Raw genomic sequence first — 20,820 nt, forward strand, 5'->3', positions numbered from 1 at the left:
ACCAAACCCGGTTTTCAAATTGGGCCAATCTGCGGTGGCCTGGGGGGGACATGGTTTGGTGAGCGGACCTAAGTTGGGCAGGCTTCACACAGGTCTGCCCCACAGATATATATCCCAGCTGACACTGTGCTCTTCATCCAGTCGGTCAGGCATGTCACCCACCCTTTCCCTCCTCACATTAATTCTTGCTGCTTTAACCATTTTCCCTTACAGCTAGGAGGGCTTTGCTTTGGTCTTATGACGGTTGCTATATTTGGGGCCAGCAAGGAACTTTCCCTGCGCTGCAAGTTTCGCACTAGTCACAAGTTGGTGTTTTAGGCCTTGGGCAGAATCCTATAGTTTTCATCCAATTGTGGGGTGGTGGAGTGGTGATTTACACCCCCTCCCCGGTCTCTGTGGGGGCGATAACAGGGTAACTGGTTAGAGGGGTTTGGAGGGAAGTCTCTGTCCAAAGAGCCAGTTGCTTAGGGCCAGTGGGCCATAGAGTTTCCCTCAGCATTTGGGGGGCCATCTGCATAAACCTGTGTTTTGCAATTGACCCACCCTCAAATAGACCCTGTCATCCCTCAGTTCCCCAACAGGTGGCTGAGTGGGATATACGCCCAATGCCTGTGCCAAGGCTTCTTACATCTGAAATCAATAAAGTTGTGGCCATTTTAAATCCTAGACAGTTGTTGTGTCCATTCATTTACCCCTCTAGGAGTTAGGTGTGCCAGGTGGGGGGTGGGGACTATGCAGCTGGGCATGCAATATAAGGACAAAGGGGACCTTGTGATGGAATGAACATCTTTCTTCTAAAATTGGTAGCAAAGCTTCCTTGCCCCTTCCCCTCTATAAATTGGAATGAAGTATTACAGATAAGACACATGAAATTCTCCAATGAAAACATGTCAGTGGGTAAAAAGAATAAAAGTTGGAAGTCTAAATGAGGGCTAAAATAAACCCCAACCTAGTTCATGAGGTCACAAAGTAGAACTGATGGCAATAGACTCAGCACACAAGTATAATTGTTTAAACTCTTGACATTTTTATATTGTTGTAACTAGTCTTGGGACCTTATGGTTGGGGCTGGTTAAGAAATCTAATTACTGCTACTGCAGCAAGGAAAACAACAACATTTCACACAGTGTAGAATTAGGATTCAAGAGGCAGTAGTGATGGACACTGGCTTGGATGTTTTTAAAGGGGGATATGGCAATTCTTCAGGGGAGCACACTCTATCAGTCAGAATGTCTGGTTTTAATAATTATTTTAACTGTATAATGTTTTTTATTTTGTTTTTATTCTATTTAATGTATTTTACCTTTGGAAAGACTTCGGCTAGACTGACTGACTGACTGAATGAATGAGTGAGTGAATGAATGAATGAATGAATGAATGCGTTTATAGCTCTCCAATGAATTCAGCACAACATCCTATGCCACCCCATTCCCCCCCCCTTAAAACAATACTGGTAAGAAGCTGCTCCACCAGAAGGGATACACAATGTGTGATATGTATGTGTGATATGAGATTCTATGTATGTTTCTGAACCAGCCCAGACTTGTTTTATTATCTCTTATTTCATTACCACATGAAAATTCTCTTCCTTCCCATAGTAGATTGAAAATATTTGGTCTCTGCTGCCTACCAGAGGATAGGACAGTACAACAATGAAAAGAACTGCCACGGGAAAGGGAGGGCTCTCAAGCACTAGGGATCTTCTAATAGTCTGTACAGCAATTTGCTGGTGATACTCTAGCTCTGGATTCCCTTCACTGAGAAGGTGGTTCGATCGGATGGACTACAGCTCCAGGCTCCCCCTCTCATCTATGTCTTTTGTTTATCCATTAAACCTTAATGAGAAAGATATATATTGAGAAGTTCCTCTGCATGGTGCTGAGGAATGGAGGTCAGTGGGAGAGTCTATCTGCTGCATGAGTTCTCTCATACAATTCCATGGTCTAAATCCTAGAATTCCCCTGAGGTCATAGATACACATCTGAGCCCATTGCCATTTGTTCCAGACTACATTTGCTGGAAGGGGATTGCTACAAAGCTAAGGTTGTGTCAAATAACAGCATTCACTCCATCAGATTCATGATCTGAAGCAAAACAAAAGGAAAAAGGAAGTAGGAGATCTAGAAGGGTGGGATGGTATAATCCAATAACTTGGACAAATAAACTCTGATGTCATCTTGTCCAGGAAACTGCAAAGGACACCCTCTCAGAATAACAATATATTGTTTATTTCACTTATGTAGATGAGAAAGAGAGCAATGAGTAGAGAAATATTGTCTGTTGAGGTGTTTCTCCAAGGTGGTTCTGTTAATCCCAGTGTATCTTCTCTGGAGCAAATGATGCTTGTAGCTTGCAGTTTAAGAGTATCCATGAGGCCTAATCTAAGCATGCAGTAGAATTTGGAAGCAGACTTATTCCCCAGTCCTTGGAAGAACACAATTTGCAAAGACCAGCATGGCCCCAATTATGGGCCAGTGAATGAGCAACTGTAAGGAGTTTGTTTTCCTCCTCTCTTCCTAAAAGAATACCTAGAAGTCAAGTGTCCTTTGTCGAAGTGAGGGGAGGGAAATTCTTGTCTCTGCCACTGACCACAGGAACAAGGTCTACTGAATATATATATCTCCCTATATTTATAAAAAAATGTAAGGCTTCTGTCACGTTGCAGTACAGTGCAGCTGCCAAAGAGTAAACTGTTCAGTGAAACACTTCCCTCACGTCAAACATGGCTGCATCAAGGTTTAACGGGGGGGGGGGGGGGAGGCACTTAAAAGAAAGTTTTAGAAAACTGCTCTGTGAAGGCTTTCCCTTTTTATTAATCATGGTTGCAGTGAGATTTAATGGAGGGGAGAGACTCTTCAGAAAACTGCTGTCTGAAGTTCCTCCTCCGTTCTTTAAAAGTGGGAGATTGTTGTAATGAGCTGTGAAGGGCAGATAAAAGGATTGGAGAGGGGATAGGGATAGAGATTGGTGAGGTGTAAAGGGAAGGTGTTTTGCCAGGTGTAAATTGGGGGAGGGGGTTCACTAGGTTAGCAGGGAGGAGGATTGGCAAAGGGATTGGCTGGTAGAGTGATCATGGGCAGCAGCCCCTAGTATTTCTCTCTCTGTGTGTGTAATGCTCTTTTAATTATTCTGCATTTTTTAAAAAATTAAAGGGGGCCCATGAATCTGCAAATAAAATAATAATAATAATAATAATAATAATAATAATAATAATAATAATGGAAGACTGAGATGGTACAGTAGGCTTTACCATTTCAGCCTGCAGATTGGGGATGTGACGCGTTACTGAATGTTCCTCAACGAACAAACAACAACCCTGCAAGTTAGAAGAAAGGTGAATATGGGTCCACTACCTTCAACACCCTGCTGCTGTTTTCTGTCTTTACCTGTAGATGGGGGAGAGATGCATGCAGTGGAACATTAAAATCTGATATCCTGCCTACAGTGTAGAGTGGCACAGTGTCCCCCTGTTTATTCCCATTCATTAGGCTGCATGCATATATTTTGGCTGATTTAATTGGTCTTTTTAATAGAAAAAAAGATAAGCAAGCTGCAGATCACTACTGAACAGTTCTACTGTTTTCTACTGGGGCTGAATTCCCTGAGTTCTACTCAATGGTACTAAATGGTTGATGGTTGTCCTAAGGGCTTCCTTGAACTCTCTGTTCCTCAAGCTGTAGATGAAGGGATTGAACATGGGAGTCAGGATTGTGTAGAAAACAGAGAAGACTTTGTTCAGGTCCCTCAGTGTGTCAGTCTTAGGTAATATGTACACTATGATTAGGGTCCCATAGAAAATGGTGACCACAATAAGATGAGAGGAGCAGGTAGAAAATGCTTTACTCCTGCCACTGTTTGAAGGGATTTGCAAAATGGTGCTGATGATGCAAACATATGAAGCGAAGGTCAGCATCATTGGTGGCATGGTGCATGCCGATCCCAAGACTGACATCACAATTTCTGTATGCTGAGTTTCACTACAGGAGAGCATTAACAATGGTTCATAATCACAAAAGAAATGGTCAATTTCATTGGGGCCACAAAACGTCAGCTGCGAAGCAAAAAATGTTGTAAATGCACTAGCCACAATGCCAGTCATCCAAGAAGCTAGAGACAACTGAACACACAACCTGTTGTTCATGAGAGTCACATAATGTAGTGGTTTGCATATGGCTAAATACCTGTCATAAGACATTGCAGATAAAAGATAGCTTTCTGCTCCAGCCAAGAAAGCAAAGAAATAGAACTGGAGGAAACACCCACTAAAGGAAATTCTATGGTAGTCATTTATAATACTAGCCAAGATTCTAGGGAGGATTGTTGAGGTGTAGCAGGTATCTAAAACAGACAGGTTCCCCAGGAAAAAGTACATGGGCTTGTGGAGATTATGATTGGCTAGGACTACTGCAGCTATAAGGAGGTTTCCAACCATTGTCACCACGTAGATTGCTAAAAATATAATAAAGAGCAGAGTCTGCAGTTCAGGAAGCGACTTGAACCCTAGGATGATAAATTCTGTCACTGTTGTTTGATTATCCTTTTCTCTTTTTTCCATGAGTTGCTTCATCCAATAACTAAAAAAGATAAAAAACGAGAAAAAGCCAATAGTTGGAAAAAATTGAATGAATGACAGTTTCACAACTCCCCTCATCCCCCCCTTTCTCTCTGTGTGTGTTTACATTTGGTTACCACTCCAAACTGATGCCCACAATGGCCAGGTAAGTTGTGTTGTGTATGAGTTCCTTTTGGTGGACTTATGGAAGCTCATTAGATCCTTTATTAACATCCCTGGATACTTAGCATGTGGAGAATGACAAATTCTGTTTCTCATTATTATAAAAGTATGTTATGCGATGGAGAGATGGGAAAGTTAAACAGCCATTGGCCACATGCTGTTAGAGATCATGTCTTTCTAGAGCTTATGTCTAATGCAAAATAGGAAGAAGAATGGCCCAGATAATCTTCCTATGTGATTCCTGTGGTCATACAATTGACCCAGTTCCATTAGCATCATAGGAGAGATGCATTGCAATTAATTCTAAAGCTTAGCTACGATGTGCATCATCAATATACAAATATTTCATGAAAGAAAGGGCATTTCATTTTTTATGATACAGATACCAAATTTTAGTAGATACATATCATGGTAAAGATGTTCCAGCTCAGCACCTCCACTTCTGGAACCAATGTAGCATTTAGACATTTTATTGAAAAGCACTATTGTTCAGTCTAATTCCAGGAACAGAGGCAGTAAATTGCAGTTTATGAGACTTATGTAAGAACATATGAAAATCTCAGCTGATCAGTGGCCCATCTAGGCCAGCATCCCATTTCCCTCTGTGACCAAACAAATGCCTCTAGGAAGTCCACAAGCAGGAATAAGATAGTTATAAATTAACATATCTGGTGAGATATCATCATGTCACTGCATTCATGTGAACAAGAGGTTGTCACCCTTTTCTGGCAACTATGGAAGGACTGAATTTGGAAATATACAAATATAATCCACAATACCTTGGATCGGTGGTGGCTCAAAATGTTCAAAATGCTATTCATACAGTGCTGTTCTTTTCAAACGTAATCATGACCAAATTGAACACTTCACAAATCAAACTTATTGGCAGCATAATTGTCGCCCCACCCCATGCCGGTAGACTTTACCTTCACTTTGAGGAGATGTGGATTGAACTTTCTGACAATATGTCATCCATATTTTGTTTCCAGAAGTCAGTGAGACTCCATTATAGCATGCTGCCTTGGGATTGCTGGCTAACTACCATATTGAGCTGGAGGAGGGAGCAATGCACTGCAAGGCACAAAGAAATAAGGCATAGCAACTGTCTTGACATCTTATAAGAATCTAGTTCCTGTGCAAAGCAATTATAAGATACAGCAGTGATGAATGAGAGAGAACTGAATTCAGTTTACATTTAAAGGCAAATTTACGTGATTGACAGATTCCAAAATAATACACAATCTGAAACACATCCATCCTTCAAAATTTGTAGTGAATTTTGCAGTGCAGTTTACCAGCCAAGTAATGTGCACAAAAATACATGTTCTTAGGTAAAATATGTGTTTAAATGCATATATAAGTGAAAACGGCATACCAAAATGCATTACATATGGGGAAATTGCTTTCCGAAAATGAACATGAGACAAAATTGCATATTAAAATCTGTATATTTTGATTTTTTTTACAGGATTTCTGGTAAAAAGTGTAAATTGTTGTGGAGAACAGAATTTAAGCCTGAAGAAAAATGAGAAACTGTGAGAACTGAAATGGTCAGATTCACCCATCTTTTATGGTAGCTATTTGTAAACCAATAATGATTACAACACATATTTTAAAGCAGCCACCAACCACTGACCTATCTAGTCCCTTCTGACTCTCAAATATAACAACCAGTGGACTTTTATAGCTCTATCACCTGATATCCTTTTCTTTGCAAAATGCTAGATTAAACTTAAGCACTTCTGTGCTTCAGCAACATGCAATGGGACCTCACATAATGAGACAGAACTCCCTTAAGAGTGATTCTATTCTGTATTATGTAAACAGTTCTATAAATGTTCTCATTGGCACTCTTTTCTTTGCTGTAAAATCAACAGAATACTTGCAAAAGGTTCTGAGAGGTCAAGATCCCAATGTGATAATTTTGTAATACCTCTAAAACTCTCTCTACTCTTCTCTCTTTTTCACACACACACACACACACACAGAGAGAGAGAGAGAGAGAGACTTTTGTACCTTCAAACAAGATTCCTCCTCTCTCAGCATATCAGTAACCCAGTATATGGATTTTATGGTATATTTTCATTTCCTACACAAAATGTCTATCTATGTGATAAGCAACAAAGTGAGATGTTCCAGCCTGCACTCTCTGACTACCTCTTGTGGCTATTTATCTTTTTTTTCCTGAGAAAATGCTATGTCTCTGGAGACCTCTGCCACAGAGGATACTGTTGAGCTTTTGGGACACTCGTTTTAGAAAATAAAAATATCGGGGGGGGATTGACTGAAAGAACTCATTATTAAAGTGAGAGAGAAGCAGTGTGTACATGTTTTTTGTGTACCTTTTAAAATTATAGATTTGAAATATTACATGGTAAGCTCACATAAAATCACCTGATGAGAATATGCCAGTGCAGAAAGCATTACACCAGGAGTCAAAGTGTGATATCTCTGATCTTATAACACTAGGTGATGTGCTCATATTATTGGCAATAACATTATTGGAACAGACCACTTTATAAAATTCCAGGTTAGAATTTGATGCCATATGAAATAGTTAATGGGGATTTATGGTACACTCCCAGCAGAGGTTTCCCTCTCAATGCATTTTTAAACTTGTCTTTTATCAGAGGAAATCAGGGCAGCATACATGCTGTCTTCAAATGATTTGTTTAATTACGAATAGAGAAAAACATGGATGCAGTTAAGTTGTTACAATCTTTGGTTACACAGTGCTTGCATAATAAACACCAACATTGCTACAGATCTTTTAAATATAGATGGAGTGCAACACAAGTGGAAGTGCGAATGGACCACAAGAATTTGGAGTACAAGGGAGCAGGGAGCACGTGGTGAAATGGGATGGACTGTCCCTGCAAATGTTCCTTATGTGCAAGCATATCAGCTTCCTAGATGGAATGATCTCTGCTCCCCCATGCTGTTCTGGGTGATCTCCTGGCAATACCTCCTGAACAAAAAAAACCCACCCAAATAAATAAACAACACATCGAGCATTTCCTTTAAAATGTAAAAATCCCCCCCTCCCAGATGAATATGTTGGCCTCCCAAAAGAGGACATGTCCAGGATTTCCTAGATATACGGCAACCCTATCTGAGCACCCTGACAAACCAACGTCACCCTCCTCTCCATATGGTTCACAGTTCAGCGGGAAATATGTTGCCATATCTCCCTCATCATGGCTCAGTCAAGACCCAGACTGCTGACTTGAGCCTGGCAGATCTTAAGCTGGCATAAGCCCTAAAAAGGGAGAATCCTGGGGAAATGGTAGAGCAGAATCCGAGGGACTGGACCCTAAACCCATACATCTGACCTGACAACCCCACATAAATTAAGCCAACAAATAGGGTGGTCTAACCTAAACAGTTAAAAAGCAGAGACATCACCTTGCCAACAAAGGTCTGTATAGTTAAAGCTATGGTTTTCCCAGTAGTGATGTATGGAAGTGAGAGCTGAACCATAAAGAAGGCTGATCGCCGAAGAATTGATGCTTTTGAATTATGGTGCTGGAGGAGACTCTTGAGAGTCCCATGGACTGCAAGAAGAACAAACCTCTCCATTCTGAAGGAAATCAGCCCTGAGTGCTCACTGGAAGGACAGATCCTGAAGCTGAGACTCTAGTACTTTGGCCACCTCATGAGAAGAGAAGACTCCCTGGAAAAGACCCTGATGTTGGGAAAGATGGAGGGCACAAGGAGAAGGAGACGACAGAGGACGAGATGGTTGGATAGTGTTCTCGAAGCTACCAGCATGAGTTTGACTAAACTGCGGGAGGCAGTGGAAGACAGAAGTGCCTGGCATGCACTGGTCCATGGGGTCACGAAGAGTCGGACACGACTAAACGACTAAACAACAACAACCTAAACAGTATTTGAAGGCTCTGCCATGCTTAGGCCAGCTCAATCAGTCAAAGCCCTGATCCAGAAAAGAGTTTGAATCAGAAATGCTTTACCCTGGCTTAACATAACTTTATGCCAGCTTCCCATGTATAGGATTGCTCCCTATTTTAAAATTTTATTTTAATACACATGACTAATGTAGGTTCATATATTTTCCTAGGTCTGCTCTATGTAAAATTTAATTTGATACAACATATTATCAAATTTGGAAAAGTTTTCCAGATATCCCTGGATAGGTGGATAAGACTCCAGTCTGAGTTTTCAGACTCTGTTGCCAAAGATCAAATGTTTACCTTTCAGCAGCCTTGGAAATTAACGTCAGAGACCACAGCTCTGAACATGCACTCTTTAACTTGACAAAGAGCCACAGGCCCACTTTGTATCAATTCAATTCACCTTTGGACAACATATTGAGAGGGGAAAGGTTGGTATATGGGTTATAGGGTAACCCAGAGGGCAGTTTGCTTAAATTCTTTGAAGTACGATAAGGCCAATGTCTATTTGTGCTGATTCTGGGGTGGAGGAATAACTTTGGCAGACTTTGTGTGACAAGATACCCCCTTAACAAATATAATGTGTAAATATTTTATTAATGTAATTATTAGCAGGGATATTTATTGTGTCCTAACCAAGTATACGACTGCGAGGTGGGTTCTCATTAACCCAACATGCATGCGATAAAGTATAAAAGCTCCCCTACCCCTTTGCTCTTTCTACCTTTCGCATCATCAAAGCCCCTAAACAATTTGGAACCATGAAGTGGGTAACATTCATTTCTTTTCTTTTCTTGGCAAGCTTGGCCGCGTCAAAACACCTACCCAGAAGGTACCGGCATGCAGGTAAGATGTCATTTTATGTCATATATTGCCATAAACCAGTTTGCTTTGGTTGGTAAGATTAATGTTGCCTTTGTGATTTTTTAATGTGGGGGTTGAACCTCATTTTTAATAGCGATAGAAAAGTAAGTCAAGTGCACGATAAACACAGGGATTACTAATACATATTAAAGTCCCAATGAGTGCAGTCCTGTGGTCCATGGGAGGCTGTCCAAGGTCCATAGGATCAGCTAGATTTCCCACTCTTGAGGGTACGGAGAAAGGAAGATCCAGCAGCCAATGTCTCCTCCCTCCACGGAGGGGTCCACTGCTACTTCATTTCTGATGCTGAAGTGCTGATATTGGGCAAGGCTCATGCATCCCAGAAGCATGATGGGTGCTTGCATTCTCTTTTTAACTAATATGGCTGGAATTCTATACCCATTTACCACTGAGTAAAGCCTACCCATCTCAGTAGTGTTTTGGTCTGAACATATGTGCAAAGGCTTGTACTAATAGAAGCACTGAGTGAAATTTTGATTATTGTCTTCTTTACAGGACATCAGGACACCATAGCACAAGCTACCGAAGTGACGCCTGATGAGTTTCGAGGGATGTAAGTCTTTTCAGGAAATTTCTTTCCAAATGACTTGAGCAGATACAGAACCTATGAACTACCACTAGCTTAATAGTCTGGACTGCCAATAACACAAACTGTATGAAGCTATTATCAAATGAAGCGAGACACATTGGTAAACATTATAATCCAATATTGAGTTGACGAATCAGATTAATTGATTTAAAATCACTTGGTAAATAAATCGGATTGCCCTTCAATTATTTTTTCAAGAATTATAATTATTTATCAAATAAGGCCTTACTATAAAAAAATCCAACCCCACAGAGGGTAAGAACTGTCTTAGAAAGGTCACTCCCCATTGTCTCCAATGACCCTAAGGACAGGCTTGGTGTCACCAGTAGGCGCCTTTGGGAAACTGCCAAGATCTTACCACCTCTGTGGAGCCCACAATTGTTGGTGTCTTTCATAAGCAAACCTGCATTAATCGGCTGCGTCTGAGAAGCTTCTTTTTTTAAGATTTCAAAAAATCTGCGGTGTATTCTGCAGTGTTGGGGGGAATTTGAAATGGCAGCTTTCACACCATTATGACCACTTCAGCAAAGGAAGTCCTCTCAGCAAGCCTAGAACAATATCTTCCTATGGCATAACTGTTTAAAGTTATCTGAAAGCAATCACAATCATTTTTATTTAAATGCTACTGTATGCACTACTAGTCAATTAATCTGCTCAAACTGATATAATGAATCTGGGAGGACTTATTAAATAGTGCAATAATCCTGGCTTGACTTATTCTCCATCAATAACTATTTGTACTAGCTGATTACATAAATAAGGTCAGCTCCTTCCTAAAGACTGTTTAGTTTCTCTGTCTCATGAGGCCCCTATTTCCCCTCTAATATTTCTCATTGCATATTTTGAAAACCAGAGCTCAGATGCATTCCCATTCCTGGTCTGTTACACAAACTGAGACCCTATCCACATGGCTATGAAGTTAGGATTTCTTGCCCCAATATATATACAGTGGTACCTCGGGTTACATACACTTCAGGTTACATACGATTCAGGTTACAGACTCTGCTAACCCAGAAATATTGCTTCAGGTTAAGAACTTTGCTTCAGGATGAGAACAGAAATTGTGCTCCGGCGGCACGGCAGCAGCGGGAGGCCCCATTAGCTAAAGTGGTGCTTCAGGTTAAGAACAGTTTCAGGTTAAGTACGGACCTCCGGAATGAATTAAGTACTTAACCCGAGGTACCACTGTAATGGAATCTTTGCTTACATTGAATTGTATAAATGTCATTTTAATGTCTGTCTACCCAGTTGTGAGAGATCTCTTTTAATCTCCTTACTATCCCATTTGGTTTTATTTTTTTTTAAAAAATAATTTTTATTGGGTTTTTACATTTTATAACAACAGACACACACACAAAGACAAAGACAAACAAACACACAAATACAATTACATACCCTAAATTTCTTTACCCACTTTCATTGACTTCCCCCCACCCCCTCCTCTTACATCCCAATTCCAAAATTAATTCAGCAAGTTCTTACCTAACCTCTTAAAGATATTCACATTGCTTTTAAAGATTAAATTCTTTTGTTTATCTATATTCAACTATCCAATTCTCTTATAATCATTAATTTCTTTTTTTTTTTAAGGTCGATCTAACTTCCCCTTCACAAATTTTCCCTTTATTATATTAATTATAGGTCACATTGACCAAGTAAAACAAAACATAACATTTTATAGTTCTATTCTCTCCCCCCCCCTGCCCCGGTTTCTGTCCCTTCCTAGACAAATGTCCAGAAAACAAACAAAAAGTAGTTCTAGCCCGGATTCCTCACGTCCGAGGCGTCTGATTCTCTGTCAGTCCCTCTCTGCCAACTATATTGGTAGTCCTCTTTGATGGTCCTAAGACCCCGAAGGAGTTCAGTCAGAGTCACATCATATTTTCTTTCATCCGGAATGTTGAAGAGTGTTTGCTGCGAAAGACCATCTAGTTTTCCATACTCAAGAGAAAAGTCCCAATCATGTTGCTTTGTTCTTTCTAGTTTTAATATTCCAAGTACTCCAGGGGCTTCTCTCTTCTTCTTTCTCATCTTTCGCAGGTCTGTAATCCAGAGGTCTTCTTGCTCGTACTCTAACACTGCAGATTCCTGGTTGATATTTTCCACTTGTAGTGTCTGAACTCCTTCTTTTTTCTCTGTCAATTCCAAAGGCATCTCTTCCTGCTCAGCTGCAGAATTTTTATCATGCGTCTCCTTTGTGCATTCAGCAGAGTTGTTTGTTTCAGGATTCAAGGTCATAAAAACTTTACTCAGAGCCATACTCTGCTCCTGCAGGATTCCCACGAGAAAAAACATTTTTTCTATCTCCGCCAGTAATTTTCCCTCTGCAGCCATTGTAATGTCACTAATTCCCCCTAGGGGGCTTTCAGTTATTTAGTAGTCCTTTTCCAATAATCTGTTACTTTGTTATTATCAATACTTTGTTTCCAATCGCCTCAGTCCAAATGTATCAGCTTTAATTCCAAGAGTTATTAAATAGCAAAATTCTTTACTTTGTCCGCCCGTTTGACAGCTTCTTTGACAGCTGTCAAACTCCTTTCACTTCTTCCTCCGGCACCCAAATAGGACACTCCCGGGTTTTTTGGGGGGGATACACACAAAGTTCCAAATTCCCTTTCTCTCCAGCACAAAAATCTTGTTCTATCAAATTTGTGAGAAACTTTTAAATCATCAAAACAGTATTCATTCCGCCTTAATTCTCCGTTCCTTGCTTTGAAACGTCTATAAGTAGAGGGGGTGCGGACTTCCCTTTAACACATCCCCCGATCGTACCAAATTCACAGGATAAAAATTTTAAAGTCCAAATTCCACTACTCACGGGTCCTTTGTTATCCAGTCCAAATTTTGGGAAGAAAGTCAGCGCTCTCCGGCCATGGCTTGCGGCTTCGCTCTACTGAGGTAGCGGTCTACTCTCAGCACCACGCCACTCTCCGTACCCTCTCCGCAGCCTTTAAAAAGGCTCTTCGTGGGTCGGGGAGGGCGCTTAAGGTGCCCACCGAGTCACCAAGTCCGCAGGCTTCCGCGCCTGCGGTTTCTGAGGGTCCCCGTGTCGCCGGCACGGCAAGACCCGTCCTCAGTAGAGCCGATTCCCTCCGGAGCTCGGAGGGAATCCGCCATTAGCCGTTCGCGCTAACCCGGAAGTCTCCTATCCCATTTGGTTTTAACCACCCAAAAGAATGTACTTGCTCTTAGAAGTCATGTAGAATATTGTTATACACAGAGGGAACATTTTTTCAAATAAATCATGTATGCATTTTCTAGTGCCCTAGTCATATCCTCTCAAGCCCTGCAACAAGCGACATATGAAGAGGTGTCAAAAGTAAAGGATGATATTGTAGAACTTCAGAAGAAATGTGCTGCTGATGAAAAATCAGATCCAGAATGTACAAAGCCCTTGGTAAGTGTTTGGGAGCTGAATTTAGAGAACATAGAAATAAAACTGTAAAGAAATGCAAATATATTGGGAACTGATCTATGCAGAGATGTAGCACTCTAAAAGGGGAACTTATTAGTTTTAATAGCAGGTTACATTTCTTGTTGGAACATATCCAGGTCTACTATCTGATATTCAGGTATCTGGTAAGATACATGTTACAGTATTTTGCTTTCAGATTATTTTTAACGTTTTATGCTTTTATTTTATGGTTTCTATCTGTCAGGGACGCAGCAGGAGCGCAGGGAGGGGAGGAGATGGAGAGCGAGGGGGAGCAATCCGAGGGGAGCGTAGGAGAAGAGGAAGGTTACCGGCTACGCGCGCGCGCCAAGTTCAAATGTACAGGCGAGCGGCACAGCAGGTAGCCCGGATAGGGAACCAGGTCCTAAAGCCCGCCGGAAGGAGGGGCAAGAATCAGGGGGGTCAGCGTCAGAAGAGTCCAAAAAGGATGAAACCCCAGCGGGCAGGAGGGCCCAGAGGAGGAAGGAGCTAAGGAAGAGGTGGAGCAAGGCTAGGGTCTTAAACTGGTGTCAGGGGGGAGGAGACTCAGACGGAACTTCGCCGGTCTAGACTTTAAGACGTAGAGCAGCACGCTCCGACTTTGAAATGGAAACTGAACTTCAATAAAGACTTTTGTAAATAACTACAGCCGGGCGTTGGTCCTTTGTGAGCTGGGACCTAGGGGCGGCTCTGACACTATCATTTTAATGTTGTCAGCTGCTTTGGTAGGGGCAGTGCAGCAGACTTTGGAGGAAGGCAGGAGATGACAGATGGCCATCTAACCGCTGCTTAAAAACCCCCAAGGAGGGACAGCCTATGTTTTCAGGTTCTGTCTCCTGGCTCAAAATATCTGCCTCTGTTCACTGGCAGGAACATTTTGAGTTATAGGTTATTAAAAATATTCGTAGACCCCACCACGTATCAGGACAGTGTACAACAAAGTTTCCATATACAAAATGTACAAAGTACAATAACAACAATATGGAACAATTATAAAGATGACTAGTTCATCTTTAAAAAGTTTCAGCAGAATAGACCTACCAACACAAAAATGTCTTCAAGAAATGTCTGACGATTAGCAGTGAGGATGCCTGCTAAATTTTTGCTGGAATAGTTTTCCACAACATGGGATCCAAGACCCTATATGTCCAACTTCTCCTTGAAGCTAATCAGGTTTTTGAAAACTAGAAGGCAACTCTTCCAGATGATCTCAGTGATCAAACAGGAAAATAAGGGCTCATGCATTCTAGTGGTTTATAAACCAACTTAACTTTTCAATAAATCTGTCTGATGACTGTCCTTTAAACCATGTAGAATATAGAAACTTAATTCTATGGACAACTGCCAGTTTAACATTTAAGAGGCTTATATGCCCCCCCCAAAAAAGATGTTTTCTTTATGTGGACTAAGCAAACAGGCGACTGCAATTGCAACCAATTAAGAGAACACTTTGCTTCCCTCCACCAGGGTACCGTTTTTCTGGATGAAATTTGTCACGAGCAAGAAATTATTGCGAAATATGGATTTGCTGACTGTTGTGCTAAAGCTGACCCAGAAAGAAAAGCCTGTATTCTGGCCCATAAAAATGGAACTCAAGGATTCATTCCTCCCTTTCAAAAACCATCTGCAGAGGAGGGCTGCAAAGCATTTGAAGCAGACCCAGATCAAACCATGGGAAGGTAAGTAGATTGATTCAGTGCTGTAACTTTGAGGATTTGGTTGCCCTTTGTGAGAGGAGTGAAACGAAGATAAGACGTACAAGTTTCTATTTCAAATCATCTATCTGATAATTGCAAATTCTGACTGCTACTTCATGCAAGCTGTCAAAAATGAAAGATAACCTCACCTCCAAACAGCTGTGCTCCTTCATCAATGTCTTAGCCAGCCAGTCTGTAATTTATCCCCACCTTCTCCTGACCAGGGTTCTAGCTTGCTGACCAGACACACTCTCGTCTAGGATTTGCCATTCCATTCTCACCTATTTCCTCTTTTTCTTTTCAAACTAACACTTGATATGCTGTGGCAGCTGAGGATGCTCAGTCCTTATCAGGCTGGTGTGTGGTGGGATATCTGGCATTGCTTTGTTTTTTGTTTTAAGTAGGCATCTGCAAATCTGGGTGGCATGACCATGCTTCGCAGTGGTTCTGTTTAGGCTTCATAGGCATCTGAATGGATTGCTTGAGTTTGTTATTGGAGGAAGTGATGTGGAATGCTACAAACTGACAAATCTCCTGCAATGAAATCTCTTGGATTTAAGTAGCCCACTTGCGTGCACAGTTGCAGCCCGGGGCTCCATTGCGGCAATTTGAATTTATTTGTCTTTCCTTCTTTTTAGTAGTCTTGGATAAATGATTGCCCTCCCTCTGCTTTATATCATCATCTTAATTTATAAAGGTGCTGACTACCACATTCTTTCATGCAAGAAAGTGCAGTTCGTGTTATTGAAAGGCAACTTTTTATCCTAGGTATGTCTATGAAATTGCCAGAAGATACCCTTTTTCAAAGACCTCCAGCATCTTTGCAGGAGCTGGAAAATATAAGGAGGTACTGACAACTTGCTGCAAGGAAGCTGACAAAGATGCCTGCTTTGCAGAAAAGGTATTCCGTTATCATCCAAATAATGTAGCTGATGGTTAAGGAATTTACCTCTGCTAGGTTCTTAGGATATTTTTTTCCTACCTGCTTAGACTACTGGTCAATCTAGCCAAATCTTGTCTACTCCTGGGATTCACACAGTAGGTTTTTTTTTCTTTCCCTTCCCTGCACCAATCTAAACATTTTCTTTCTAAATGCCAACGATTGGAACCTGAGGCCTTCTGCATATAAAGCAGGTGTTTTATCCCCGAAGCACAGTCTCTGCCATAATTCTTCCTCAGACTTTGGCATTCCCCTGTACGGGGGGAATAACAGAATGCAAAATGTTAGAATCTATGGCACTTCCTGATTTTTGCTCTGGGTCACGTGCATTGGTATATAAAGGTCCCTCGATCCATTTGGACTGCGCCCATTGGCCAGATTGAACCCAGCTATGAGGGACCTACCAATCGGGTGTTGTGGCTTACCAATCTCACCCACCCACAACACAGGGATTCAGTTTCCAAGTCTTACCGCAACACATGCCCTCTTTAAGGGAGGACACGATTTCCACCCTATCCTAACATTTTTAGAATGAGTCAAGCACATTTTCCTTCTGATTTCCATTTTTGTTGTTGCCATCATCGTTATTGTTGTTAAAGTGTTGTTGTTGTTATTGCTACAGGCAACAGAAGTCTCAAAGTATTTGAGAAAAGAGTTTGCTCGACAAAAGCAGATATGCTCTGTCCACAGGAAGCTTGGAGAACTGCCCCTGCGGGCTCTGTAAGTTTAGCTGCATTGGGGGTAGTAAAGGGGTGAGGTGGGGCAGAGTGAATTACCTACATAGATTAAGCGTTCCCGAGAAAGTCAAAAACGAGACTAAAATATATCCCTGCAAACCATGTGCCAAATGCACTTGTTTCTCGGATAGCATCTTTTTGAGGTGTTCATAGTATTATAGCATCAGGAAAGAGCAATGTGAACATCAGGAAAGTTCCTGGGACATGACACTTTATCTAGCAGGAAGGAAGGAAGGAAGAATATGGGGGGTTCACAGGATGCAAAATTTTGAAGCTTTTATCTTCTTGTGTGGAGCCATGGAAAGCAACACACACAAGCACACTGCCGAGATAGGCAGGATTTCTAACACACACACACACACACACACACACACACACACACCATGTTTGATTGAAGGGCACAATATGTTTATCCTACTGATAATACTAGAATTAAATTGTAGCTGTCATCCATCTCTCTTGGCACAATCACAACATTTTGTTTATTTTCTTTTCAGAAAAGTTGCTCAGCTCAGTCAAAAGTTTCCAAAGGCAGATTTCCCTACAGTTCTCAAGCTTTCTGCAGATATCGTACATGCCTACACAGAATGCTGCAAGGGCGATACTCTGGAGTGCTTGCTTGATAGGGTAGGTTTTGTCAGTTTCAATGTAATTGACTTCAACTCAGCAATACATTCTTGCTCAGAAAAGCCAGTTGTTTGGCATTTGCTGAATTTAGAACAGAGCTGGGTCAGGCAGACATAAGGCTTTTAGGACCTATTCTTTTCTGTACTTATGTGTGCTCATTTATGCATATCCTCCTCCTCATCATCATATTTATTTTTATTGTGCCTTTTTCCCTGGCTGGGACTCCCAGCAGCTTACAGATAAAATAGTAACAGAAAAGAACATGTGGTGGTGGGGGGGAATCAATAATTAAATACAGCAATTAAACATTCATAAATTTAAAACTGAACATATATCAGTTGGTGCTCCAAAGCCTGTGGGAATAGAAAAGTAGTCTTTGTCTTTATAAACTCTGCTGTGAAAGAATCGGCTGTAAGAAAATGAACTGCATTTGAATCTCTGTGTTTACTGACCAGAAACAATGACAAGTTTCATTCCTGTGCCCATTGCGCCTTGGTCCCAGTCAGGCCAATGTAAAAGTGATAAATTTATTTCAGTTGAAATAAGTTTATTTCAATTATGGTTTTGTGACTTGCGTTAATATGCAGGATAATAATTGTTATATTGCATAATAATAGTGATACGACAGCAGATACTAACTTTCCCAGCTACTCTGGGTCTGCCAGATTACTGCCATAAATATTGACCAGATCCTTTCTTACAGGCTGACGTGTCAAAGTATATCTGTTCACATCAAGCCGCTCTATCTTCTAAAGTGCACGATTGCTGTGAAAAGAGCCTGCTGGAACAAGGAGATTGCATAGCCTATTCGGAAAATGATGACAAGCCTGCAGATCTGTCTCCCACTGTCAGAGAATTCATTGATAACAAAGAAGTGTGCCAACACTATGCTGACAACCATACTCTTCATCAGGCAAAGTATGCCATAGAAATCCCACACAATCTTTCATTCAACCCTACAGGGAGTTTTGAGTTTCAGCTAAACATGCAAACAGGGTGTTGAAGTGTGACTGGGGGGTGGGGGGAGAGAGAGTCAGTTGGATATAACAATCTGAGCAAATAAATCTCCCCAAACAAGGACTGGAACAAAGTTGCAGGAAGACAAGAGGGAGAAGGCATGAAAGAGGGAGTAGAGAAGGAGCAGGCTGGGGCAGGGAAGAGGAAAGCTAAGTTGCTACAGAAGCAAGTACAGAAATTCTTCCTCCACTCTGTCCACTCAAATGGCTTACTCCACAGGGAGAGCGGCACACAGACTAGGACTTCTGTATGATCACAGTAGTTTTCTGGGAGGGAGGAGAGCTCAGATAACGTTTGCTGTTGTTGTTGTTGACATCAGTAGTAGTTTTTGTAGTTGTTCTTGATATCATTATGAGTCATCTTTCCAAGGCTAATGTGGCAAAATTTGATAGGGGAGAGGGGCAGAGAGCGGCCCAACAGTGACATCCGTCTTTTCCTCATATAATATTCCTGGAAGCAACACAATGTGATCACTCTGCCAAATCTCCTCTGTTGTGTAAAAAAACTCTGTCCTTGATTTGGATTAGGAGTGCCTGAAACATTCTCTCTCCCTCTCTCTCCCTCCCTCCCCCCCCCCTCACACACACCTGAATATTAATTGGGAGTTTCATTTCAAATGTACATGAAAGCTGGAAGTATTGCTGAGATATATTTGAAGTTATTTGAACACTAAGCCAAAACTGGGAACCTCAGACCAGGGACCAAATGTGACTTGCAAAGCTTCCACACTGCACCAGATTGGCTAGGGCAATCTGGCTGGGAATAACAACAACAACAACAAACAAACAAACAAACAAACTATGCAGGCCACACCCCTTACTAGCCTCATCTTCCTTTGAGGACTTTTGCCTGGACGGAACAAGTCCTTTAACTCAAATAATGCTGTACAAATGTACAATTCAAATGTTTTGCTGCAATTACTTTTGACTCTAGCCCTATACACCCCTGGCAGTGCCTCCCCTCCCTCCCATTCACCAAAGGTTGCCGAGAAGGGAATGTAGCCCTCGGGCTGAAAAGTGTTCCCTTTCAGCGTTTATTTCTGTTGGTGTTAACATTGTCATCCTCATCTTCATACTCTGTTAATGGGATATTTCCTGTGTTTCAGGTTTGTGCATGAATATGGAAGGAGACACCCTGAGTTATCCCCAGAGTTGCTTGTGAGACTTGGCAAAGGCTACGGTGATTTGTTGGAGAAGTGCTGCGCTCTTGAGAATGTTGTGGAGTGCCTTGGCCATGGGGTGGGTTATGATTCATCTCCATACAAAGGATATTTGCTTGTTTCCTGATACGCAGAAGACAGGTTGTGAACATTTTGTAGGGCAGGTAAAACTAGCTCTTACAAAGCAGGGATCTCTCCTAGGACTACCTTGGATGCAAAGAACTAGACCTGGGAACTTTAGGATGGCAAAGCAACCCTTTGGTATCAGGCATTGCCTATGTTCAGATCACGGAAAGAAAATTTCCTAAGGTGCATGTTTTTAAGCAAAATGATATAATTCACTCCACTCAGAGTAATGCATAGAACTAAATGTAATCACCCTGTGGATTTCACATTTCTCTGAATTGTTTGATCCTGTACCAAAAATGTACAAAAGGGATGTTTGGAAATGTGAGTGTTGAGATAAAATTTGCACTTAAAGACATATTTTGCCATAAATATGACTTTCCTTTGTTGCCTCATAATAGGCTATTGCCACCCTTTAGCTCCCTCAAATGGATTCTTCTGTGTTGCCTTTTACTCTGTAGGAAATGATGCTGTGAAATTTCATGTTTAGCCATTTTTATGTTTTAAAAAATGCCTTTGCCAATCCTCATCTATGTTTACCTTCAATAAAGCTCTTGTCTTCTTTTGCATAAAAGGCATGTTACAGAGCCTGTTCAAACTTCCTCTCAAAGCTGCATCTTTTCTTATAGTTCTGCTCTTAAAAATATACATATATCAGAAATTCTCCTTTCTTTCAGGAAGCAGAGCTCAAAAAACACATTTCTGACACCCTAGAAGTGATGAAGAAAAACTGTGAACTGCATGCGACAGCAGGAGACTACCTCTTCCAAAACGAGTATGTTTTTTTTACTGTCATAAGATTTCCAGCTTGTGAAAGGGGGCAAGATGCTCAACAATTCATGGGAGCTCAGGACGCAAAAAACCTTTCTGAGACAAAACAACTTCAATGATTGCCCCCGCATCTGTTGAAGAGTAAAAATTCTAGCTGTTGCGCATCTCTCAGGAATTCACCGTCAGCTAAGTA

At 41.3% G+C, this 20,820-nt stretch overlaps 3 protein-coding genes across 3 annotated transcripts in view; 2 read left to right on the plus strand and 1 right to left on the minus strand.

Moving 5' to 3' along the window:
• Positions 1 to 20,820, plus strand: part of LOC309327038 (olfactory receptor 5AP2-like) — a gene marked incomplete at its 3' end in the record, with an annotated part of 234,818 nt that overhangs the window by 54,839 nt on the left and 159,159 nt on the right. The window lies entirely within an intron of this gene.
• Positions 3,584 to 5,709, minus strand: LOC309328487 (olfactory receptor 6B1-like; the record flags this gene model as incomplete). The annotated part of the gene is made up of 2 exons (XM_081838484.1): positions 5,662 to 5,709; positions 3,584 to 4,574 (listed from the first exon to the last, which is right to left on the minus strand). The coding sequence occupies exon 2, from the start codon at positions 4,565 to 4,567 to the stop codon at positions 3,584 to 3,586; it is 984 nt and encodes a 327-aa protein (XP_081694610.1). The 5' UTR covers positions 4,568 to 4,574; positions 5,662 to 5,709.
• LOC309328488 (uncharacterized protein) overlaps positions 9,336 to 20,820 on the plus strand; it is a 45,747-nt gene continuing 34,262 nt past the window's right edge. The window contains exons 1-10 of the mRNA XM_081838485.1: positions 9,336 to 9,492; positions 10,027 to 10,084; positions 13,382 to 13,517; positions 15,021 to 15,232; positions 16,019 to 16,151; positions 16,813 to 16,910; positions 17,425 to 17,554; positions 18,258 to 18,472; positions 19,677 to 19,809; positions 20,534 to 20,631. Of these exons, the coding sequence (XP_081694611.1) occupies positions 9,408 to 9,492; positions 10,027 to 10,084; positions 13,382 to 13,517; positions 15,021 to 15,232; positions 16,019 to 16,151; positions 16,813 to 16,910; positions 17,425 to 17,554; positions 18,258 to 18,472; positions 19,677 to 19,809; positions 20,534 to 20,631 (1,298 nt within the window). The 5' untranslated portion in view covers positions 9,336 to 9,407. The remainder of the gene's footprint in view (positions 9,493 to 10,026; positions 10,085 to 13,381; positions 13,518 to 15,020; positions 15,233 to 16,018; positions 16,152 to 16,812; positions 16,911 to 17,424; positions 17,555 to 18,257; positions 18,473 to 19,676; positions 19,810 to 20,533; positions 20,632 to 20,820) is intronic.

Source organism: Podarcis erhardii (assembly GCF_964252035.2).
Source record: "Podarcis erhardii genome assembly, chromosome: 13".
Lineage (NCBI taxonomy): Eukaryota > Metazoa > Chordata > Lepidosauria > Squamata > Lacertidae > Podarcis > Podarcis erhardii.